Source organism: Asparagus officinalis, chromosome 1 (genome assembly GCF_001876935.1).
Source record: "Asparagus officinalis chromosome 1, Aspof.V1, whole genome shotgun sequence".
Classification (NCBI taxonomy): domain Eukaryota; kingdom Viridiplantae; phylum Streptophyta; class Magnoliopsida; order Asparagales; family Asparagaceae; genus Asparagus; species Asparagus officinalis.
The window spans coordinates 6,224,485-6,249,769 of record NC_033794.1 but is presented as its reverse complement, the minus strand read 5'-3'; the positions used below and the strand labels follow the sequence as shown (position 1 = coordinate 6,249,769).

Here is a 25,285-nt window from a genome sequence, read left to right as displayed (position 1 = left end):
AACAGATCGTTTTGCTAAATATTTTGAATGGTCTGTTTTGTAAAATATCGATTTTGTAAAACAGATCACTCGGAACATACGAGACTCGTATGATTTAGTAAAATATGTCTATTTTGTAAATTTTTCCTTTTCTGACTTACGGGGCGGGAACGATTGGACGTGAGAAATTAGGAATTTCTTCTTTGGACCTGGATTTAAAGCCCACGGTTTATCACCTTCTCAAGAAAAAGTTCGTGTGAAGCCCACTTGTTGATGTGTAGGTGGAAGTGGGTCTACTTCTGGGGAATATTCTCAAATTATTAAGAGGGTTTTCTGACAATCAGTGTTCTAGTCTAGTTTTGATTGCCCTTGTGTTTGTGTAAAATAACGATTGAGTTGGCCCCGTTCATTTCAAGTTAAAATTTGGGGTATAAAATAGGTTTTTTTACAAACCACCCTATAGGGACCAAATGTAACCTAGTTTAGGATAAAAATCGGGTCAGAATTGATCATGATCTAGTTTTAAGTATTTTGCTTTAAAAGTATCCAGTTATTCCAATCATATCCCTCTATTCCAGTTCCAACCATTAAGATGAAGCCACATAGAATTTGCACTATCACAGTACTAGTTTTAACAATATTGGTTTTGAGATCAGTCCCTCAAGTCATTGGACTCTCTATTAAGAGAAGTAGTTTCCAAATTTGTCCCTCAAAACACTAAAATTGCTATTAGACCCCTAAATTCTTAGAAATAGTCAATTACAATCGATACGCAAGGTTTTAAAGGGTCCAATAGAAACTTCAATAGTTTAATTAAGGAACTAATTTCAAAATATTAAAGATTTAAAAGGCTAGTATCGAAAATCCTGATAGTTAATGCACGTATACCTTTGGAATTGAATTCTAGTGAATTCTCTGGTGCTAACTCTATACTGGGGCAAAAAAACTATATATGTATATATGAATTTCGCAGAATTACTGGTACACATGCTAGTATTAGTTCCATGTTTAGAAGTGTTTAGCTTTCAAATTAAGGCTGTAGCTTTTAGATTACATGTTTTATTGGATAAATAAGTAGCTGCAATATACCAACTTATTTAGTGAGTTAGAGAGAAAGTAGATCAAGTTATTATCGTTAACGTTCAACTTGTATCCCCATTAAAAAGTATCAGTTCCATGATGACGAGCCAAATTGCTCATCCTATATACAACGGCAAGCTTTGTTGGGAGTAATACCTTCACAATCAACTTCACTCTAATATTAATTGTTGGGAATATTAGTCGACTCTAATAAGATTTGCTACTAAATTACTTTAGTATGTTAATCAATTAATTTAAATATATATACTCATAAATTAGCGTAGGGCCCAGAGAGAAACAATTCCACAATGCAAAGCGAGGGAACATAGGAATCCTAGAATAATTACTATCTAAAAGATTCTGAATGTCATCCGGATGATCGCGAAGAATACGAGGTCATCTTTCTTTTGTTACCATGTGAATTGGATGAGTTTCCTTTAGATGCATAAGAGGTCTTTGGTCAACATTATTACGAGATCACTCTCCTAAACCTTATTTGATGGGAATTTATATAAGAAAAATGCCTCACGTACGGCCCCGAAAATGGGACAAATAGAGGACGACAGGTGAGGTGTCCCCTTCTGATTGCATAACAAACTGGTCATGACTAGCTTATTACGTAATATAAGGGGAGACACCTCAAATGTCCCTCCTATCTGTCACATTTTCGGGTCCCGTAGAAGCACCCTTCATATAATTAACCTAATTAATATTAAACAAGTATCCAAAGAAAGTTTCAAGGAACTTGACTGCATCAACGCTCTCATTGTCATATAATTAATACCCGGCATTATGTTTTTATTTTATTATTATTAATGGATCGACGACCTTATAAAATACTCTCGCTTGCCAGCTAACAAGTCAGAAGAGTCAAAGCACAATTTTTTCCCTTTTACACGCTACTTTCCATATTTTAGATTTGCATGATTCATGAATGAATGTACATGACCCATCTTCTATATAAACACTCAAGAGCCCTGGCTTTCTCTCATTCCCCTCTCTGATCTCTCATATATACACAGAAATATATACATACCATTATACCAAAACATTTCGATCGTTCACAGGATGAGCTTTATGCGATCAGATGAGTTCTTGGCGATGATTGTGCCGATCGTAATTTATTGGGTTTATTCAGGATTCTATGAGATTTTGGGAAATTTGGATAAGTATAGACTGCATTCAAGAAGAGATGAAGAGACCAAGAACTTGGTTTCGAAGCGTGAGGTTGTCAAAGGAGTGCTCCTCCAACAAGCTATCCAGGCTACGATAGCTCTAATTTTATTTAAGGTACGTTAACAAATACATTAATTTTAGAAATAATTAGAACCTTAGCTAGCTAGCCCAATTTATTATAATGACAATTGGAAATTCTTTTTACGCAAGCATACGCATGTACGTTGATCTATCCGGAAAAACCAATATGTTACAAATATGTATAATATTCAAGCACAAAAGGTATAATAACATATATAATATATATATCCTAAGATATTTTGGTATACAAGTGATGCTACAAATACAGATAATCACACAAAAAAGATATATATATATATATAACAATCTAGTATATCCTAAAAATTCGTCCCTGACAATATTTCCATCTCTTAATTATTCAGGCAACCGCAGACGACAGTGTTCCTCCCCACAACCCAAGCTCAAGCGCAACTACTTTCACAGTGAACATCGCGGCGCAGTTTTTCGTCGCGATGCTGGTCTTCGATACCTGGCAGTACTTCATCCACCGATACATGCACCTCAACAAGTACTTGTACCGGAGGTTCCACTCGTGGCACCATCGCCTCTCCGCTCCCTACGCTTACGGCGCTCAGTACAACCACCCGGTCGACGGGATCCTCACCGAAACCCTGGCCGGGGCCCTGGCCTTCTTCGTCTCGGGCATGTCGGCGAGAACTTCGGTATTTTTCTTCTCCTTCGCGACTGTCAAAGGGATCGACGACCACTGTGGGATCCTGCTGCCCTGGAATCCTTTCCACTTGGTGTTTGGTAACAACACCGCTTACCACGAAATCCATCATCAGTTGAAGGGGAGCAGGTGCAATTTTGCTCAGCCTTTTTTCGTGATGTGGGATAAGATTTTAGGGACTTATGCTGGGTATGAGATTGAGAGAAGAGAGGGTGGTGGGTTTGAAGCGAAGATTGCAAAAGAGCTGTAATTATGATCGTCGACTTTGTAGTATATATATGCTTCCTCTCTGGAGTTTCTAAGAGAAATTAATTAACGTGTACCATATATATAGTAGTAGATCAATAAGCGTAAGTACGTCACGTGAGGTGAGATTTATTAAATGCCTCGTACTTCTAGTTAGTTGTTATTTTACTTTTTTTGTTACACCGATGAGAATGTGAAATTTGCAGACAACACATCATTTAATGATGTGGATGGATCAACGCAGAAGAAAAAACATATACATTATATATAAGAGAAACTCCCTCTTTCTTTAGTGCGTGTAAGGAAAGATAAATATCTCATACTTTTGAATCGGTACCGTTTGGCAAAGGGTTTGGTGAGGGGTTAAGGAGACTTAACCCCCTTCTTAACCCGCCAATTAAACAAAAAAAAATCTATACAAGAGTTCAAGTGATCAGTTAACCCTCCATAATTAATTTGCCAAAAATAAAAAATATAGAAGGGTTAAGCTAACCCCTCTAGAGGGATTAAAATGAGTTAACCCCTCAAAATAAAGGGTTTACTAATACTTCTATTTAGAAGGATTAAGAGTTAAATGTAGGCTGTCTAAAAATCACAACAGATAGCCAATCCCCATCAAACACCGATGATGGAAGTTACAATCTGACGACTTCCAAAATGTTACAATTTGAAGATTTTTACGTAGAACGATGAATGTTACAATCTGACGACCTTCGTAACAACTGATGAAAGCTCTAATCAACAGCATTCACAATCAACATCAGGAGTTTACAATCTGACGAATCTCATATTTTCAAGGAGCCAAGACGAAGATTACTGAACAATGGTCTTTGCAACGCTCTACAGAAGAAGCTATAAGTCATTAGCTCCTTCTAAAACGCGGAATTCACCCTCGCGTTTCAGTTCTTGAAACGCAAACGACCCCGGCTTTTTCAACCCTCAGCAAACAAAACGCGGGCCGCCCTCGCGTTTTTCAACATTCAGCGGGTGCCCAACTCCGCATCTCCAGTCTAAAACGCGGAGTTAGGGTCCTGAACGCCAACTAGGACGTTTGACTCATTCAAACACGAGTCGAATGGTTTCAGAACCATTTCCCCCACGTTTTGAGGGATTCTCGCCCACGTTGGAGCGGATTTAGGGGGTGGTTATACCCATTAATCTCCAATAAATAGGAGAAAACTCAACTGAGTTCGGGCTCGTTTTTTGGCTCTCGGATCGATCCTCTTTTCAGCAGCAAAGAAGAGATCAAAGGCTGGCTTTTGAGGAGATCAGCTGGAGAGAAATACTTGGCAACAAGGAGATCTTGAGGCATCCTGGAGCAACATCAAATTCACTTGGCTATTAACCGATTTTCGGTTCAAATCAACTCTTTTTCAAGAGTTTAAACTCGCTCTGAGTTATCAACTCGTTCAGAATTTCAAACTTGCCACGCAAGTTCATCACAACGTCAAATCTTGAGGAGAAGATATTGTTCCAGTGAATCAAGACGTTCGGATCGTCAACGGAGAGCAAATTCGATGCGAGCATTCGAGGGAGGCACTTCATCGCCACCGTAAAGAACCCAAAACTAAACAAAGGAGAGAATACAGATCAATTCTCCTCTCTTTTGTAATCAGGAAATTCAATTGTAATTAAGATCAGGAGAATACAAATCAAATTTCTTTCATTTTATTTACTATAAAATTTCCACCAAACATTAACTCTTCTAATTATAAAGAAAATAGTCAAAATCCTTGTTATTCCCAAACACTAAAAATGATCACAATGGCTAAAATAAAACTTATATAATGAGTTAATAATTTAGTCTTTCAGATTATCAAGTTGGTTAACTATGTTAATTCTTTTTTTTTAATCCATCTTCCTTAACCATTTAACAAACGGGGCCGCAAGGAATGAGAATTGGTAAAACCTTTTTTTACCAGCAAGTATTAAAATTGTTGCATAGGGATTTTTTATCTTCAAAAATCTTGAATCCATACTTACCTAAGTGCTTATACGTACCGAGATATGCCAGAAAAATAACAAATAACATTTAACTGACAGAATTGACTAATGCAAGGAGCGGATATTAATTTGGAGGAATTCGATCGATAGATCTAAAACCTTGGTACAACAAAAGAAAGCCCTAGACTAAGTCATGCAATCAATCAATACGTAGCGAGTAAACATCAACATCATTGATCCATTTGGAATGCGCTACGACTTTCGTCACCATGATCCAATATTGTCACTGGATGCTGGTGTACTTTAAATATTGCATTATTTTTGACCCACGTTGAACAAAACATCAAATTAGGTACCGCATATTAATAGTGTAAACATGGAAGGTAGTTGGTCTGCGAATTCCGCAAGCATTTATGTGATCCATGTGTGAACCGATCACATCTTCAACTCTAGTCAACGCGTCTCGATCGTGTTAACCTGTCTATCATGTAAATTGTAATTTGTAGCTTGGTTGAATTGTAATTTTATGTTGCAGCTGCAACTTACGTACAAAGAAGAGGCAACGGGTCCTATGGACCATTAATGACGTTGCTAATAGAACATAGTCAACGACTTAAAAGTCGCATAAGTCTATTGAGAAAGCTATGCAAGATCGAGCGAACACCGACGACGTCGTTGGCATATCTTGTTGACTTTATGAGTATTGCTTTACGAATAAAATAACTTCAAGTGGTAACTCAAGACAACAGATAAGGGTTGACTCAGTCGACGGCTAGCTAATTTTACGCATCGCCTGTACGTAGCTCATCTAAGTCAATTAACCGGCGATACTTAATTTCATACTCGCGTGGCCGGCATGGTTAACTCTCGTTCCTCACCTCAGCTTCGGAGTTTTGGTAATTAAGGTCGGAAGAGACCTTCCGCTAATTCTTGTATGGATACGTACGTGGAGTAACGTTATCGGCATATCTTGGGTGGCCAAAGAATGTTGCAGCTAGCGCATCGGCAGCTTAATACTTGTCAGGAATGGGGATGACTAATTCTCGTATCTGCAGACTATAATGGAGTCCAGAGGACGGCAAGCAAATTAATAATGTCAACTGCCACCGCGGAACTAACAGTTAGCCCATCAATTCTCAGTTATATATTGCTGTAGCTGCTGCGGAAAAATCTAGCTACGACCAAATCTAACTAAACAACAGCATAATTGCGTGCCAGGCAAGTACACACTAGAGCGGACCCAGCACCCGCAAGCTGAAGAAATTCATGCTGGTCGGTTCTCTGTTTGTGTGACCATAAATAAATCTTGTTAATGACTGGTCCGCTAGAATATGAAAAACGACTGTTTTTATCGCACCTGCCCTCATTTCCCTCTTGGCTGATGCGAGGCATTAAAGACCGAGCGAAGGGAGTTCGTGTTTCGTGCAGGGCCGTCTAGTTCGCTGGAGTGTGAGTGCGGTACAAGTGTCAGATGCATGCAACTACTGTTCGTCGTAACTACTCATACATGCAATTGTTCTTGCAGTTGGTTCTGGTTTAGAAAAATTTAATATATTAAGTGTTGTGCAAAATACCCCAATTGTTGGTGAAAAATCGTATCGAGGAACCAAATCAATTGCCGATCAACGAGGACCAAAAGCAACCAAAATCAATGCACAAACAAAACACCAATTTTAACGTGGTTCGGTAATTGCCTACGTCCACGGGGCAAAAAGGGGATGGGGTTTACACTAATAGAGAAGAATAGTACAACTTGAGATTACAAATCACTCGAAAGAACAAACTAATCTCACAAACAAAGCTCTTAATCTCTCCAAATAAACCCTAAACAAATAGCTCAGAAAATACATCTTTTCTGTGCTCCAAATATCCTAAACTCTTGCTTTAAGAAACCCTAGAACGTATATTGGTATTTATACAAACACCAAAACCAAATAAGAACAGGAAACCAAAAAAGGCCCATACCCGCTACGCCGTCGACCGCCAAAAGCTCACGGTCGACCGCGATCAAACGACAGAGAGTCAAAAACCATTACAGGGTATCGCGGTCGACCGTGGTGGTCGACCGCGCTAAGTCCTGAACCAAATCTCAAGTTTGTGCACGTATGCGGTCGACCGACCTTGTGCCGCAGTCGACCGCCAAACTCCAAAACTTGTTCTTCTTCGAAATTCTTCGCGGACCGACCTTGTGCCGCAGTCGACCGCCAAACTCCAAAACTTGTTCTTCTTCGAAATTCTTCGCGGTTTCTTCATTAAGCTGCAGTTGTAGGTGTTTGTTCGGGGTATCACAAGCAATATGCTTACATAAAAATTAAATTTAAAATTTAAAAAAAAACTCTAAAAAGGTCGGCAGGTGGTTGCAAATAATGCACATGTTTTTGTCCATTGGCTCGATGACATGAGAATGTAGCTCCGTGCGGGTCTTACTATATTAATGAGAACTCAAGATAATAAAGTCAGTTGATTGGGCTTCGGTCATAATCAAGGTATGTAGGTGTGATGTAGAATAAAAATTGATCGCCTAATAAGTTCTCTCATGCATGAACCACAAAAATACCAGTCTTATTCACATCTCAGACCACCGGCCAAGTTGTGAAAGAAGGCATCCCCCCCCCCCCCCCCCCCCCCCAAAAAAAAAAAAAAAAAAGAAAAAGAAAAAGAAAAAGGAAAAGGGATTTTTGCTGGCCTTTCTCCTCCTGATTGAGGAAACAGAGGAAAGACAAAAAATGCAAACATTGATTGGGCGAGGCAACCAGAATGCCTTCAATTTACAGCCCTTTGCTCTCTCTGCAATCTCAAATTACATGGGTTATAATATAAATCTTAAACGCCATGGATGAATCAAATTAATTGGCGAGGCAGCCCTGGACAACAGGGTTCTCTGATCAGTCTTTGTTTTTGCTTTTAAATTTAATTATGAGTTAATTATCTCTAAGACCTGGTAAATGTTAGCAGTAGTTTTGGGAAGATAAAAGGAGCTCCCAAGAGCACAGATTTGTGTGAAGTGCCTCCTCATTTTCTAGTTTATCTTAAGGAATGTGTTCGGCATTCTTCAGTTTCTCCAGCTACAGTTTCTCCTGCAAACCACTACAACAGTATTTTAGACCGCGATCGATGTGGAGGAAATGAATGCTTTTCCGTACTAAAGCCTTTGGCTTTAACAATGGTAACTCAGCTTTCATATTAAAAAGAAGGGTGGGAATGCATTGATAAATTCGGAGAAGAATTTTCACCAAACAAGAGGTGACATTGCCACTTCCATTAATTATGCAATTATCAACCATTGACTGAAATAGATGGCCAGATTAAGCACTCAGAAAAGAGAGCTTTTGCAGGTTGCTATTATCTGCAAAATAGAAATTAAATAGATACACCTGAATGACGTCTCCTCACTTAAGTGTAAGCAAAGTTAAACCAAATAGCATTCATTTTTTTGCATCAGCTGACTCAGCGGAGGAGGTGGCAGCTGCATCCCTGGCACATTGAGATACATATGGCTTAAGCTGCATTAAGATAACTCTAAAAGTTAGGAGCGAGTAGAATGCACCAGCTTTATTTACACGGTCAAAAACAATTATGGGTAGTAAACTATAAATAATTGAAATAATAACCCAAATTACTTCTTCATTCTTTTAAAATCATTTTCACAAATTATTTCTAGCCTACCGATTAACATTATAGAAGATATATAAAGCCAGCATTAGGGATGTCAATTTTCGCCCATACCCATTTACCCACCTGACCCGCCTATCATTTGGCCCGCCCAATGCCCACCCATTTAATTAAATGGGTCTAATTGGGCGGGTTCATTTTACATTATTCTAAATGGGCACTAAATGGGCAGTGTTTATTCGCCCGTTTACCCGCCCACCGTATTCCCAAAACCAAAACAAACGATCCCAAATTCCCAATCTCCTCTTTCTCCTCCGCCTCAATCCCAATCTCCTCCGCCTCCTCCTCCGCCGCCGCCTCAACCGCCTCTCGAACCCGAGCCTCCGACCCCAATCCCTCCTCCTCCGCCTCCTCCTCCGCCACATCAATCGCCTCTCGAACCCAGAGCCTCCGATGCCGCCTCAAGTCGCCGCTGAAGTCGCCGCCTCCGCCACCTCAAGTCGCCGCCACCTCAAGTCGCCGCCACTTCCTGCGATAGCAATCTTTCTCTCAGGTGAATCCCAATCTCAAATCTTTCTATAACATTCAGTCAAATCTTTCTCAAATCTCTTAGGTGAAAACGACAAGTCTTTTTTGTTTATTTGGGATTTTTGTTTTCTTCAGGAGACTCCAAAGCTGAAGCTGCACTCTTACTGGAGGAGCTCGTGCTCTCAGCGAGTGAGGATTGTGCTCAATCTCAAAGGTCAGATTTTGATGCTTTAATTCTTTGTAATTTCTATTTTGCTGAAATGGATCCTGGAGGTTTTATTGAATTTGTGTTTGTATTTTGAAGGGCTGGGGTATTCTATTTTGCTGAAATGGATCCTGGAGGTTTTATTGAATTTGTGTTTGTATTTTGAAGGGCTGGGGTATGAGTACAAAGCAGTGAACCTTTTGAAGGGAGAGCAGTTCACTCCAGGTGAGAAACATTTGAGTTTTATTATGAATTTTGGACTAGCTGTTAAATTTCCCAAATTTTTTGGGTGATAATTTATTGATAATTGTCATGTTCTGGGAATTTCTATGATCGGACAATGAAATTTGAGAAAAAAAATATTGGTTGTTGACTCTTATGGTTGGTTTGTCATATGCTCAAAGCAAAAGTGTTCTTCTTGGATTCATGCTTTTAGTATTAGGAAGATCTTCAGTATTTTAGATGTCAAATAGTTAATTAAAATTTTAAAAAGTAGGAAGACAATCAGTAGCATTTTGACTTTTGTTTAGCAATTCCTGAAGTTTACAGTTGATTTGAATGTAACCATATCTATTAAAATAACGAATGCTGAAGGGTCATGCAGCTGCAGATATATTTGAAAAAGGAATATGTGATTTGGAGCCTGTTCTTTTCATGACTCCTCTCCTCTTAGTTGAATATTTATTATATTTCAATGTATCTATCCGTATAATACACACGCACACATGCATGATATGGTATCTTAACCTGTGAAGTAATTGCTAAACTTCTTACTTCTTAAACTCCATGCTCGAGTAAAGTAAAGTGGTTATAGGTTCTAAAGAATCAATTGATCATGGACAAATCCTGCTATGATGTATTTCATTCTAGTTTTGACTATACAGGGGATTAAATGATATACTTCATTTGAAAAGTTCCATCGAGTTTGCTACTTTGTGGAAAAAATTGTTTTGAGACCTGTTAAAATACTTTCTGCATGCAAAGTTTTGAACTTCTGAAAATTCGTTTTTGCTCCTTTATTTAGGCAGCAAGTGTTGTCACTTCTTAATACATATATAGATCTATTTTCATGTTGAGTCAATTTATATTCCACTTTATTCTGTGTTTTCTACCAAAATTGATGTGCTATTAAATTATTTTTTTCAGCGATCATGTCTTTAAATGATCAATTTAGCATCCATGATGATTGTAGTGATGATGAGAGTACTTCTAAACGTAAAAGAAGACATTTGTGAAATAACTCACGACAGGTAAATTTTCCTTAGAGGAGGAACTGTCCTAACAACATACATATCAAGTGCCAACAAAACATGACTGACATTTGTGGCAATTGATGACTAATAATCTAGCTTAGTAACAATTAATGAGTCGATTTGCCAAGGACAACGGATTGTTGTGAGTTACATTTCATTAGGAAATTTGTTTCTAGTGTTCAATGTTTATTTCTTTATACTTGAAAAGTTTTAGACCTTTTCCCCTTTCTAGTGCTCTAGATGCCATTACTTCCTACTCAAATGATTGTAATTATTATCCCTTCTTTAGTTTTCTGTGGAGTAATTTCGCGATAACAGTTTGTTAGGTCTTTTCTTTTTGAGGAGTTCTCCTTCTGTTTTGATTCTTCTCCCTAAAATTCTCTCTGAATTTTCTTTGGGATCTTGAAGAATGGGACTTTGAGGATATTTATTAAATGGGTTTTAAGTAATTATACAAATATACAATTTATCGCTCCCCAAAATCATTTTCATGAGGGTTCTCTCTTGCAAATGCCCAAATGTTAGTGAAAGCTTGGTAGATGATGGACATACATATTCAATAGCTGTTATGTTCAATGCACACAAGTGTACAGTTTTAAGTTGCACAATTGCTTTTATATGCTGTTTGAATTGTAGCAGTTATAGTTTGCTAAAAGCCTGTCAAGGAAACTCTAATTTGCTAAACTAGGCTATTTGTGTGAGGCTTATCTTATCGGCACAAAGCATATGTTTTTCCCCTTTTTTTCTTTTGGAGCATTCTACTGCAGGATGGGAATGGAGATATGGTTCTTTATTTACTTCCTATATTTGTCAATAACCTGTAGTGCTTCCAGAATAAGGGGTCAGTTGGGAGAGCAGACAACTTGTCTTTCACCAATTTATTTTAAGATGAGGAGGGAGAATTTTTTAAAAAAAGATCTTTTTAAAAAATAATCAGCAAAATCGACCACCAATCTATGTTCATCTACATAGATTTCCGAAAGAGCTTGTTAAGATTAGAGAATTCGAACCCGTGTAAGTTCATTTCTTGTTCTTCTTAAAGTTAAATGGCTTGATGGCTAATTTCTGCTGCATTATGTTCCTCTTTAGAAGATATTTACGATTATACATTTGTTAGTAAATGCTCTGAAGAAATCTATATAGATGAACTTGAGTCATAAAAGACAGCATACGGCGTACATGTCTACTTCTGAAGAAAAATTCATTTATTTAAAGATTTTCCAGCAGAAATTAAACTAGAGGGATAGTAGGTTTAAAACAGTAAAACTACAGGGGTCTTTCAGCCATTAACCCCTATAGTACATATGCTTGAGCAATGTTATCTTACAGTTAACAGTTTACATATACTCCTTCCTCTAAAATCTTATTATCAGAGTCAAACTCATCACTCCTTCCTCTAAAATCTTACAGTTAACAGTTTACATATACTCCTTCCTCTAAAATCTTATTATCAGAGTCAAACTCATCACTCCTTTCCTCTCTTTCTTATAACATCAATTAGCTTATCGGTATGCAAAGAGAGGAGCATACCTAGTGCTTGCAGCAAGGAGAGAGGCTGAGCTCAAGGCTGTGGCCAAGGCTGCAAAAAACAATGGAGCTCCTGATGTGCTCGTGATCCCCGTGATCCCCTGTAGTTTTACTGTTTACGCGTAATCATTGAAAGGTTAATATACTTGAGAGTCGAAGATTTTCTGAGTAGCCAGTGACATGATTATCATTTTGATTCTGTTATTCTGAAACCAACAGACATCTTTCATTTAATTTTCATTTTGTTGCCTTGGTCCATTATAACTCATTTGTGCCATGCTGATGACCTCTTGCTATTTTGTAAAGGAGATGTTGGTTCTGTGATGATCCTGTTCTTTTCTTTCTTCTGTCATGATCATGTTCATGCCTGAACATTTGAAAGATGAGAAATAAGTGGACTATGATTGTGCTACTATTTTGTTTATAGACGAACTTACTACTCTTCTAGTTTATCAAGTAATTAAGTAGATTGTCCTTACTAATCGTGATCGTGTTGCTGATAGTTATGATGGCATTTATATCAAGTTATTGATCTTATACAGATCCTTGCATACATTGTGTTTTCTATCTTAATTCATTTAAATATTCTCGCAATTTTGTTGTTATTGATCTTTTGGTTTTTGGTTTGGAAATTTGAGGTTAATTTTGCAAATGTGTGTGGTCTGTACTTTTATCCAGGCTTGTAAATGGTTCAATCATGAACTTGTTTGCCTTTGTTTATCTTTGTTTATGTTCCTATATTTGTTAGTATTTTATCAAAAGCCCCAACAAGTTTGCAAAAGCTCCCAAAACGTTTGCAAAAAGCCCACAATAGTTTACAAAAACCCCCCTAAAAGTTTACAAAAAACACCCCAAAAGTATTATACATATATAGTTATTATAGTTAAATGGGCAAATGGGCTACCCGTTTATTAAATGGGCGGGCAAAAACCCGCCCATTTAAATAATGTTAAATGGGCCATAAATGGGTAAATGGGCAAAACATGCCCGCCCATTTATGGCCCGCCCATTTAAAACCCATACCCATCCATTTAACATCCCTAGCCAGCATAAAACTGATTTATAAATGAAATGTCAAGAAGAAATTAGCGGCAGGCTTGATATACTAATAACTTTATCTCGCAAATATAGACCAGATTTCATCCTTTGTATTGGAATCAATTTTCTAAGGAGGTATATGGCCATCAAGCATCTGCCTTTACCAACTCCTTCGTGTGATTACAAGCGGATAGTCTTTATAAAAATATGAATGTGACATCCTTTACATGGTGAATACAGCAGGAGAGCTTTCATGGCTTTTACCAGAAGTAGTTTTCGAAGGGTTTAAAATGTATGTGGCAATCATACTGTTGCAAAAGCATCTCATTATGCTACCTGCCACCACAGTTTCATTATAAATGTCTCCATCTCATTAGTTCGCCAGCTGTTAGCTATGAATAACAAATCCACATGTAACCCAGATTAATCGAACTGATTCATCTGACAATTACTCTCCCTGACATGATATACGGCTACAGCTAGGCATTTATTTGGCAACATCAGATGATCATTCTAGATTTTCTAATAATCAGAAGTAGCAGTTAACAAGTTAAAAGGTCTGTATACAAGCTATTATAATTACGCTCAAAGAACTCAAATTAGATTAAGCTTTAAGAGAAACTCGGTTAACACCAAGCTCTGAATCAACTGAGTTGACAACTCAAAGGAACGAGCTTTATCCATGATCAAGCCTCTAATGCATCTTTTATCGCCAGCTTGCTCAGATTTCTGCTGCAGAAGATGTACTTTACTTCGAAGATTACAATTAAATAATAGTAATTTCAGACCCACAAAAGGTTACCTTAGTTGAGCCAGTAAACATCTCTCGTCCCTTGAGATATATTAGATGCCTTCACTATTTCTGTGCCTAGGTGCAGTGTATACACGCAACGAACCAATAATTTACTCCTTCAACCTGATTGCTCAACCATTGAATCATCCGTAAACCAGGTGCTCTGCCGTTTTGGCTTATGAGGAGCATATCTTGATATTAGAGCAGAAGAGTTCAAATGGAAGTTCCAATTACCATGTGCGTTTATAGCAGGCAACTATGTGAGGTTGCGTTATAATCAGTGGGTTGAAGTCCACAAAAGCAGTTAGCTACAAAAGGGAGCAATTGGTTCTAGAGATGTATTATGTTCTCATCTAATTTCATTCATTCCTATGAATATGATGCTTTCTTCATATCTCAAAGAGCTTCAAACATTTCATTTTTCATTTATCTTACCTTTTTCAACGGAAAGTGAATAATCAACACTACATACAATGTCTTGTGGGTACATCTCCTCTCGCTAAAATAAAGGACATCTTGTAACATGACTTGTAGCTTCTGCACATCAAAATCTTCTGGGTCATAATTTAAACTATAGGTCGATTACCGAACTCCACCATCAACATAAGCCACTGCATCTCTAATCTATGTGACTATGTCCTATTAACCCTTTCCTCTCCCTTCAAACTCACAACTAGTAACCCTTACAAAAGCACACATTTTCATTGACCAGCACGAACTGTCCTAGAAAAGAACGCTTACTACTTCATTCACCTAACGAAATGAGCAACTTCGTAGATTCATAATAAAACAAAAGGGTTTCTAAACTTGCACAATGAATAAAGATGTGGACAAATTTTCAAAACGGACCCATTTGTGAACTTAACCCCAAAAAACGACCTCATTCAAACAAAATTGCAAAAACCGACCTGGTTTCAACCTCAGCGTTGAAACCAATTCGGTTTTTGAAAAAAAAAATTCCAAAACTTCAAGGGAGTTGAATTCCCGTGAAGTTTAGCAGATCTACTATACTTCACGGCCCGTGAAGTTTCAGATTTTTTTTTTTCAAAAACCGACATGGTTTCAGCGCTGAGGCTGAAACCAGGTCGGTTTTTGCAATTTTTTTGAACGAGGACGTTTTTGGGAATAAAAGTCTAAATGGGCCGGTTTTGAAAATTTGTCCATAAAGATGCAAAACTTCATATCAAAATCATAAAAAATGCAGGAAAAAAATGCAGGCTCTCCAAGTTAATTTCCTTCTCTAATAAATGCTAAAAGTATTTAAAAAATCACCTTAAAATCAGTGAGATCTGGCACGATATATCGAGGCAGTTTCTCATCCTGCAGAACATATCCGCCTACATTCCAAGAATCAATTCACTTGTAATATATTCACTAGAAAGAGAAAAATATGAAAGGATTGAAGAGAAAAAAAAGGAGAGGTTTCGACCTTTTCGAGTGTGGAAACCAGTGGACTTGCAGTTCTTCCCTTTGTAGTAATCTCGAGGAGCTCTCTTCGAAGAGAGAATGCTCAGCGACGAGGTTCTCTTCCTCCTCATCGCGCGCCCTAACCCTAGAATCAAACCCAACGGCATTTTTAACCGACGAAAACGAAACGAAACCCTAGAAACCGCCCTCTAGGGGTTTAAAGCGAGAGAGAAGGGGGGAACGAGGAGCGCGTGATATCCACGTGTTGAATAGAGGATACATGGATCGTTAGCGGGTAAAATCGTAGATATTGCGGTTAAGGTCCGCTTTGGACCCGAACCCATAGAAAATTAAGATGAACCGTGGGGATCTGATTCTGATTTGTGATGTGATTAGTCATTTTATAATTAAATATGAACTTCTTTTTCTCATGTCTGTAGGCTATATGGATGGAGGAGCTGGTATTGATGGATGCTAAATTTTTTTCATAATTAACATGGTGCTGCTATAGTGCTATGGCATTTAACAAAATTGAACTTTTTTTTTGCAAAAAATTATTAACTTGATTCTTTCATAAATCTAAGTGATTTTTTTATCTCATTTTTCAAATCAAGTTTGATTAATGATAAATTCAAAGACAAGATTGTGTACATTGCCTTTGGAAACAAAATGCCAAATATTAATTGAACATGATGGTATGGTTCACATCAACCTTACTTTCTTTTTCACCCTTGCATTTATCTATTGCATCAACCATTATAAAAATATATATATAATAACTACAGCTGAGTCGTTCATGATTGGGTAACGCAGAGAAAAGAGAGGGGTCATCAAACTCTCACCATTTTTTTCTTTGGTTTGTTGCTTCATTTTTTGGGATAACAGGTACAATATAATAAGAGCAAAAAGAACATACATCATCCTTTTAATAAAATTTTAATTTTTTTGCATCGGCATATGCATTGTACTAATAAAATCACTATCACCCACTCTAGAATTGCAGTATTTGGAAATTAGATGATCCAATTTATTGATTTGATTAGCTTGCTCTCTAAGGCCTTGTTTGGTACGCATGAATGGGGTGGAATGGAATGGTCATTCTCACTTCTCATTCATTCTTACCAAACACATCTTTTTTTTTTTAACTTAGAATGTCCATTCACACTTTTCATCAATTCTCATTTATGTGGGAATGAACATTCCCAATGAAATAATAGGAAATGAGCATTCCCACTTAAATGTGAATCAATAATATATATAATTTTAAAATACGTTCATTCCCATTTTATTTTATAAATTACTCCCAAACGTGAGAATGAGAATAATTATTTTATTTTCACATTAATTTTATTCCATTTCATTAATTTTTTTATTTTATTCTTATTTGAGTACATTTCCACGTACTAAACTAGACGTAGATAGGAAAATGATAAGTAGACATTTTTACAGCTATTTCAGATTCACCGCCAGCGTGTCTATTTCCATGAGTTGTCACATTCTCTCTCTATGTATATATAAAGTTGGAATGAAACCCAGGACTCAAGTTTCTCCCTCACGTTCTTCCTCTGATCTCCACCGTCGGATCTCGGATCAGCGAAGATGAACGACGCAGATGTATCGAAGCAGATCGAGCAGATGGTCCGCTTCATTCGGCAGGAGGCCGAGGAGAAAGCCAACGAGATCTCCGTCGCCGCCGACGAGGTTTGATCCCCAAACCCTAGTAGATCTCGACAAATTTTTTCCCCCGATCAAATCTAGGTAGCCTCAGATCCTCGTACGATGAATTTTAGCGATCATAGGGGAAAAAGAGGTAATTTTGATGAAAAATCTCGCCAAATATTGCTTGGATGTGGATCAGTTAACTCTCAGCGTGAGATCTTAATAGAACACCGCTTGAATCTTGAGTTGTCAAGTGCAGTTGCTACGGATCAGTGAAATTTTATTCGGTGGTAAAATCAGCCGGCTGTGATTATCTGAAATTTACTGTTTCTAGTGGTTTAGAACAGGGAATTATTTGAACTTGCTCAGTAGACTTTAGGCGAGTTCACACGGGAAAGCCTTGATATTGTACTTGAATTATCTTGTAGGAATTCAACATCGAGAAGCTGCAACTTGTTGAAGCTGAAAAAAAGAAGATCAAGCAAGAATATGAGCGAAAAGAGAAGCAGGTTGAAATCCGGAGGAAGATGTAAGCCGCTAAACATTTTCTAGTTTTTTTTTTCCTCGCGATTTTGATTGCTTGGTTATTGTATTGTTTTGTACTTCTTTTTAGATTATCAACGCTTCTTGTTTCGGGGAACAATTTTTCACTTCAGCCCCATTACATTTTTTTATTATTGAAATCGACCCTTTTTTTTTATTTACCAAAACCGACCCGATTAGGTGATTAGCAGCCAACCCCGACTATTTAGGAGGGTGTTAAACTCTAATTAGAAGCCTTAAACCCTAAAAATTAATGTCCTAAATAGTCGGGTTTGGTAACCCGACTAATTAGGAAGGTGATTAAGCTGCTAATCACGAAATCGGGTCGGTTTTGGTAAATAAAAAAAAGGGGTCGATTTCAATAATAAAAAATTGGAATGGGGCTGAAGTGAAAAATTGTTCTCTTTCGGGTTACCATTATAGTTTACAGCATCATATTACTCATGTTGGCACGAATATGTTCTTCATTGTTATCATGAAAGCAAAGCAGCTTCTTGTTACCATCTAGTTTCTCTACAGTTTACATTATAGTTGTTTTAAACATAAGTTAAATAAAAAAAAATCTTCAAACAAGAATATGATTGAAATGACATGGAAGAGAGAACTAAAAAAAAAACTAATAATGGCAAAGTGAAGCTCTTCCCATCCGGAAGACAAGCAAGAAGTTGAGCAGTCACAATGTCTCCAATATTTTGTTATGACGATTATGATTTTGTTGGTACAACGCAAGTGACTCCTGCAAAAATTGGCTGTTAGCTTTAGACTTTCTCTGATTGCTACTGCACACTTGCTGTGTGATTTTTCTTCTCTCAGTTTTATGATGCCTTTCTGCAGTGAGTACTCCATGCAACTGAATGCTTCTCGAATCAAAGTTCTCCAGGCTCAGGATGATCTAGTGAACTCCATGAAGGAGGCAGCTGCAAAGGAACTCCTGCATGTCAGCCATCATCACCATACATACAAACATCTTCTGAAAGAACTGATTGTTCAGGTTATTATTCTGTACTTGTCGCGGATGAAAATGTATCTTATGCTTATAAGAAGTTGCAATAATTTTCTTCGTTTTATAGAAAATTTATGAATTACTAATTGACTGAATGTAGAAGATAGAAAATATGAATCTATGCTTTAGTTCTTATAGAAATATGAATAAGAACTTCTAGAAATTTATGTTGTATGAGAATTTCTTTGCTTTCTGATCATTATTAGGAGAAGGAAGCTTGGTTAATATTTCTATCCAAGTGAGGTCGCACTTCTTCACTTATTCTGCATTAATATGTAATTTTTTTATCGCGTCAAGATAGCTCTTTTGATGTAACTATAATACTATATGACCTTATATTTCCAGAGCTTGTTGAGACTGAAAGAGCCTGAAGTGTTATTGCGTTGTCGGGAAAATGATCTCAAACTGGTTAACTCAGTGCTTCATTCAGCAAAGCACGAATATGCAGAAAAAGCAAACGTGTACCCTCCTGAGATTGTGGTGGATAATTATGTATTTCTTCCAGCTGCTCCTAACCATCAGCACTCTCATGGGCCTTTCTGGTAACACCTTCCCTCTAATTGATAATATCCTGACGTACCAAATTTTGAGTGTTCATATCACAACAAGTTTTGCCCTCAATTTTATGTTTGTCTTTTTGAGAATTTTCTTTTTTGTTTTTGCTAGTACCACACTGTTCAAAACTCAGTTCATGTCCCAGCCTAGACCGAACACCTCGACAGTTTGGTGGAAGTTTTGGTGCTCAACTGACACTACAAACTTAGTTTCAGCAAATTAGTTAGCTATGTATCAGAAAACACAAGTTAATAGAGAAAGGGCTAACCTATCTAGGAGATTCTCTCTCTTTCAAACTTTTTTAATCATTGGATCTATATGGTCAGTTAGCTAGAATTAGATGGGGGCATGACAATTGACATCATTGGGCAAAAGTGAACATGATAGTACTTTTTGTAAGAATTCACTATTATAAGCTATAGTTAAGATGTTTGGCCCATTTGGTAAATTACACAAACAATGATTTGATGGTCATGTCTTCTAGCTAGTATCATTCAACTCATTGAAACTTCCATGATCAAGCTACGGATTATATTGAATACCATTTGTTTCATTCATATAAAGATTTCTTTCAGTAACATTCTTTTTCCTGTCATTTTATGGCTAATCAAACCATTCTTTCTTGCTGACTTCTGAACTGGGTAATTCAGCTCTGGAGGTATTGTTATGGCTTCACGAGACGGGAAGATCGTTTGTGAAAACACACTTGATGCAAGGTTGGATGTCGTCTTTCGGAAGAAGCTACCAGAGGTGACTATTTTTTCTTCATGTGGTTGTTTACTGTTCCTTGTGGTCTACGAAAACTCTAATTCTTCCAGGAATAATCAAGGTCCATCCTCCAAAAATTTAAATTATTTCCTACTTTATTAGTCAATCTGTCAATGACCTCTTGCTAATTGCTTACCGTGTATTGATAATGTACCAGAAAATATAATATTTATCCTGCTAATTGCTTACCATGTATTGATAATGTACCAGAAAATATAATATTTATCCTACCTAGTGTATTGATATGAATGATTGCCAAGAAATAGAAAAACAAAAATCCTCTTCTAAAGAAGTTAAGAAAAATATTCCTTTCAAGATTTACATTTGTGAAAATGTTGTCAAGAAATAAAACATTGTAACTTCCCTTTTTGAAAATCTTCTACACACACTTGATGTAACTAGACCTTTGAATCCTTGCTTTTCATGATCTATAACCAGCAATTATTGTCCATTTTCAGTCATGTCGACCCGATGGCAATAAATTGTTGTACTTCATAGTTTACATTTTTCGTGGGTTACCTACGATTTTTGTCAATTTTCAGTCGTTTAGCCAAATGACAATTTGGTTTCCTCAAAACTCATGCCTCATGGCCGTGGGTTATAACCTTACAATTTTTTCCATTTTCATCTTTTACCACCTAATGAGGAATAATTGGCGTATACTTAAAATTTTCAATTTTTATGGGCTTTAGCCCATGATTTTTGTCTATTTTTAATCGTTTGGCCCAATGATAATTAATTGCCCTACTTCAAAATTAGCATTTTCCATAGACTACTCATGATTTTCGTCAATTTTCAGTCATTTAAGCCCAACGAGAAAGAGATTTTCTTTCCTTAAATTTCATGATTTTCATAGATTATAACCCATAATTTTGTCTATTTTCATTTGTTTCCACCAAATGACAAATAATTGACGTTTCAAATTTCTCAATTTTCATGGCTTATAACCAGTGGGTTCTGTTCATTTTATGTCATTTTGAGCCAATAAGAATTCAAGTTTTCTTCAAAATTCACGATATTCAATGGCTATAACCCACAATTAGCCCAGTTTCGTACGTTACCACCGAATACCCAATATTTGGCGCATTTAAAACTTCTCAGTTTTTATGTCCATTTTAGTTGTTTCGATCTAATGATAGTTAACTTTTTTACTAATTGAAATCCACAACTTTTATGGACTGCAACCCACAATTTTGTCCATTTTCATATGTTTCCTCATAATGACAAATATTTGTTGTACTACAAAATTCTCAATTTTAATGGGCTATAACTCATTCTTTATATCCATTTTAAGTAGTTTTGACCTGATAGCAATAATTGCTCTACTTAGAAGTAACAATTTTCTTGCCTTACTACCCATAATTTTTATCAAATTTCAGTCATTTTGGCCCAATTGCAAATAGTTTTATTTCCTCCAAATTCTCGATTTTAATGGTCTTTAATAAAAATTTCTGTCCAGTTCTATATGTTTCTACCTTGGCATTGAGATGTAAACCAAGATTTATGCCTTTTTCAGTCATTTCGACCCTATGGCAATAACTTATCGTACTTTAAACTTTACAATTTTCATGGGGCTATAATTTTTACTCAGTGAGTCTTTTCAGCTTGATGATAATTTTGATTTCTTTCCTAAAAACTCACGATTGTCAATATAATTTGCTAATTTTTCCATTTTCATCAGTTATTATTCAATGACATATAATTGGTCCACTTCAAAATTCTCAATTTTTGTAGGCTATATAATCTACGATTTTTGTCTATTTTTAATCATTTTAACATAATAGGCAATAAATTCGCAACTATCATGGGCTATAAGCCTATCACTCGTGATTTTTATCAATTTTAAGTTGTTTTGGCCTAATGGCCATTATATATTCTTTCCTCAGAATTCATGATTTTCATGAGTTTTAACCCACAATTTTATCAATTTTCATATGTTTCCACCAATGACAAATAATTGGCGTACTTCAAAAATCTTAATTTTCATGGTCTATATAACCCATGATTTTTGTCCATTTTGGGTCGTTTCGAACCAATAAAAATTAAGTTTTCTTTCCTTAAAATTCACGATATTTAAGATCTATAATCCACAATTTGTCCATGTTCGTCTGTTTCAACTGAATGACAAATAAGTTCTTATTTTAAAATTCTCAACTTATATGAGCTATAACACGATTTTTGGTCATTTTCAGTCGTTTCGACCAAATGGTAATTAGGTTTTCTTTCCTTAAAATTAATGATGTTCATAAGCTATATAATCCACAATTTTGTCTACTTTTATATAATTCCACCCAATAACAAATAATTGACATGCTTTGAAATTATCAAATTTCACAACTTATAGCCCATGATTTTTGTCCATTTTCAGACGTTTTGAGCCGATGAGAAATTTTTTTTCTTTCCTCAAAGTTCAGGATATTCAAGGACTATAACCCACAATTAGTCTATTTTCATATGTTTCCTCCCAATGGTAAACAATTGACATACTTAAATATTTCTCAACTTTTATGAACTATAACTCATAATTTTGGTCCATTTTTAATTGTTTCCACCAATTAACAATTAAGTTTTCTTTCTTCAATTCACAATTTTATGAGCTATTCATTGGTGTACTTCTATGTTGCTTCGGTACAAGTGCGGACGCAAACATGGGTGGGGATTCAGGACATGATAAATTTGAAAAAGATAGGATACGAGGACATGACTATATATACATATTGAAATTAATAATTTATATGATTTTTGTATTGTTTTTTCATACACATGTCATGAAACTAAAATCCCTATAGCCTTTTTATTTTTATTTGAATAAATTATAAATCGAAAAACCTCTCGTTTTTTTAACTAGGTACCTAAACGGCCTTTTGAAAGTCAATACTCATAAATAGGTATGGGCTGGGTTGAAACAAGCCCGATCTGAGTCCAATGAGTTGTAGAAATTTGAGATGAAGTGAGATATACATCCAAGAAGTGTACCGCAAATGTTTTAAGCTGATCATGTGTTATATATTTGAGTACACGTATGACTAAATATGTGTTTAAGTGTCCAAGCAGTGTCAAACACGGATATAGGAGCCTAGATGTATGACTAAATGTGTTTTAGTGTCCAAACAGTGTCAAACACGGATACAAGAGCCTAGATGAAGTGTTCGGTAACCTAGGCAAAGTACTTTAAAATCATCAATTTTTATTGGCTATAACCCATAATATTTATCCATTTTTAGTCATTTCGCCCAAATGACAACAAATTTCCATATTTTAAAATTCATAATTTTTATAAGTTATGAACCATGATTTTTGTTTGTTTTCCATCATTTCGACCCAATTGCAATTAGGAATTATTTCTCAAGGTTCATGATTTTCATGGGGTAACCCACAATTTTGTCTGTTTCTACCTATGTCAATTAATTGGCGTACTTCAAAATTCTCAATTTTTATGGGCACCCACGATTTTTGTCCATTTTTAATCCTTTAATCCAATGACAATAAATTGCTCTACTTCAAAATTTACAATTTTCATTTCTTTTCATCCATTGAAAAATAATTTCAATTTTAAAATTCTCAATTTTTTTGGACTACACCCATGATTTTTTTTCATTTTCAGTCATTTAAATGACTCAATGGCAATTAAGTTTTTTCCTTCAAATTAATAATTTTCATAGCCAATAATCCACAATTTTGTTCATTTTCATTTGATTCTACCCAATGACAAACAATTGGTATACTTCAACAATCTCAAATTTTATAGCCTATAGCCCATGATTTTTTTTTCCATTTTGAGTCATTTAGAGCCAATGACAAATTTGTTTTCTTTCCTCAAAGTTCACAATATTCAAGGGCTGTAACCTATACTTAGTTCTTTTTTGTATGTTTCTACCAAATGGCAAATAATTGATGTACTTTAGAATTTTCAGTCGTTTCTAAGCAATAACAATTTAGTTCTTTTCCCCTCAAAATTCTCAAATTTCATGGGATATTTTACTTTAAAACTGTACATTTTGATGTGTGTTGTAACCCATGACTTTTGCTCATTTTTAGTTGTTTCGACATACTGAACAAATTGTCATACTTCAATATCCGCAATTTTCTTGGGCTATAACCCTATGGTTTTGTCTGTTTTCTATCATTTCAACCCAATTGCAATTAATTTTTATTTCCTCAAAATTCATGATTTTCATGGCTATGTAGCATATAATTTTATCCATTTTCGTCTTGTTTCAAATCAATGACAATTAATTCGCATACTTCAAATTCTCAGTTTTCATGGGCTGTAACCTATGATTTTTGCCCAAGTTTAGTCGTTTATGGCAATAAATTGTTGTAATTCAATATTTATAATTTCATGGTCTATAACCCTTGATTTTTGTTAATTTTCAACCGTTTCGGCTCGATTACAATTTGGTTTTGTTTCCTCAATACTCACGGTACCCATGCGCATAACCTACAAGTTTGTCCATTTCATTTGTTGCCACCCAATGGTAAATAATTGGCGTACATCAAAAAATTTCCATTTTTTATGAGCTAACTCACAATTTTTGTTCATTTTTAATTATTTTGACCAAATGTCAATAAGTTGCTCTACTTCAAAACTCGCAACTTTCATAGGGTTATAACTCTTGATTTTTGTCCATTTTCGTCCGTTTCCACCCAATGACAAGTAATCGACATTTCAAAATTCTTAATTTTCACGGCATGTAACCACATCTTTCGTCCATCATTTCGAGCCAATAAGAATTAAGTTTTCTTTGCTTAGTATTCACTATTAAAACACGGGTGATATCTATGGCTGTATAAATTCATATCCAAATGTCATTTAATTTCCCATATAAACATACATGCATCGTCATTAAACTTCTCTCTCAAACATACTTCTTCTTCTCTTATTGCGCAGATCAGGAAAGTGCTTTTTGGTCAGGTAGCCGCCTGATCCATTTGAGCGAGCCCTCAGTGCCGCAACCTGAGTTATTTCAAGATCATTATGATCCCAGTATAATTTCCTTGTCCATTGTTATGTACTTTCAGCGCCATGGGTTTGCTTAAAATTCCTTATTTGTTCATTGGCTCTCTGCGAGCTCATGTACTATCCCAATAAAATTAGATCCGTCTCTCGTTGCGCATCGATCATCATAAGCTATTTGTAGACCACTGCACTACGAATATTTTGGGGGAACTGTTATACGTATGAGAGCAGAGGCAAGTTGGTTTTCATGCTACTTCG

At 36.1% G+C, this 25,285-nt stretch overlaps 3 protein-coding genes and 2 long non-coding RNA genes across 5 annotated transcripts; 3 read left to right on the top strand and 2 right to left on the bottom strand.

Annotated features, from left to right (window-relative positions):
• On the top strand, positions 2,070 to 3,315 carry LOC109831018 (sphinganine C4-monooxygenase 2-like). Its single transcript, XM_020398365.1, has 2 exons — positions 2,070 to 2,349; positions 2,679 to 3,315. The coding sequence occupies exons 1-2, from the start codon at positions 2,128 to 2,130 to the stop codon at positions 3,234 to 3,236; spliced, it is 780 nt and encodes a 259-aa protein (XP_020253954.1). The 5' UTR covers positions 2,070 to 2,127; the 3' UTR covers positions 3,237 to 3,315.
• Positions 8,360 to 15,788, bottom strand: LOC109847327 (39S ribosomal protein L41-A, mitochondrial-like). Its single transcript, XM_020416567.1, has 3 exons — positions 15,562 to 15,788; positions 15,405 to 15,469; positions 8,360 to 8,679 (listed from the first exon to the last, which is right to left on the bottom strand). Exons 1-3 carry the CDS (start codon positions 15,704 to 15,706, stop codon positions 8,602 to 8,604), a joined length of 288 nt encoding a protein of 95 aa, XP_020272156.1. The 5' UTR covers positions 15,707 to 15,788; the 3' UTR covers positions 8,360 to 8,601.
• LOC109847336 lies at positions 9,299 to 10,749 on the top strand. The gene is made up of 4 exons (XR_002248620.1): positions 9,299 to 9,341; positions 9,452 to 9,530; positions 9,690 to 9,746; positions 10,668 to 10,749. It is a non-coding gene; the product is annotated as an uncharacterized LOC109847336 (long non-coding RNA).
• LOC109847344 lies at positions 13,430 to 15,095 on the bottom strand. The gene is made up of 2 exons (XR_002248621.1): positions 14,142 to 15,095; positions 13,430 to 14,068 (listed from the first exon to the last, which is right to left on the bottom strand). It is a non-coding gene; the product is annotated as an uncharacterized LOC109847344 (long non-coding RNA).
• LOC109847319 (V-type proton ATPase subunit E-like) lies at positions 17,076 to 25,280 on the top strand. The gene is made up of 6 exons (XM_020416557.1): positions 17,076 to 17,240; positions 17,627 to 17,727; positions 18,576 to 18,732; positions 19,090 to 19,286; positions 19,950 to 20,049; positions 24,959 to 25,280. Exons 1-6 carry the CDS (start codon positions 17,139 to 17,141, stop codon positions 24,992 to 24,994), a joined length of 693 nt encoding a protein of 230 aa, XP_020272146.1. The 5' UTR covers positions 17,076 to 17,138; the 3' UTR covers positions 24,995 to 25,280.

Coding starts and splice junctions, on each gene's coding strand:
- LOC109847327 (XM_020416567.1), bottom strand. CDS start 15,706: ATGCCGTTGGGTTTGATTCTAGGGTTAGGGCGCGCGATGAGGAGGAAG. Junction 15,470..15,561: donor TGGTTTCCACACTCGAAAAG/GTCGAAACCTCT, acceptor CTTGGAATGTAG/GCGGATATGTTCTGCAGGAT. Junction 8,680..15,404: donor CAGATCTCACTGATTTTAAG/GTGATTTTTTAA, acceptor ATCTTAATGCAG/CTTAAGCCATATGTATCTCA.
- LOC109847319 (XM_020416557.1), top strand. CDS start 17,139: ATGAACGACGCAGATGTATCGAAGCAGATCGAGCAGATGGTCCGCTTC. Junction 17,728..18,575: donor GTTGAAATCCGGAGGAAGAT/GTAAGCCGCTAA, acceptor GCCTTTCTGCAG/TGAGTACTCCATGCAACTGA. Junction 20,050..24,958: donor TTCGGAAGAAGCTACCAGAG/GTGACTATTTTT, acceptor CTTATTGCGCAG/ATCAGGAAAGTGCTTTTTGG.
- LOC109831018 (XM_020398365.1), top strand. CDS start 2,128: ATGAGCTTTATGCGATCAGATGAGTTCTTGGCGATGATTGTGCCGATC. Junction 2,350..2,678: donor TAGCTCTAATTTTATTTAAG/GTACGTTAACAA, acceptor TTAATTATTCAG/GCAACCGCAGACGACAGTGT.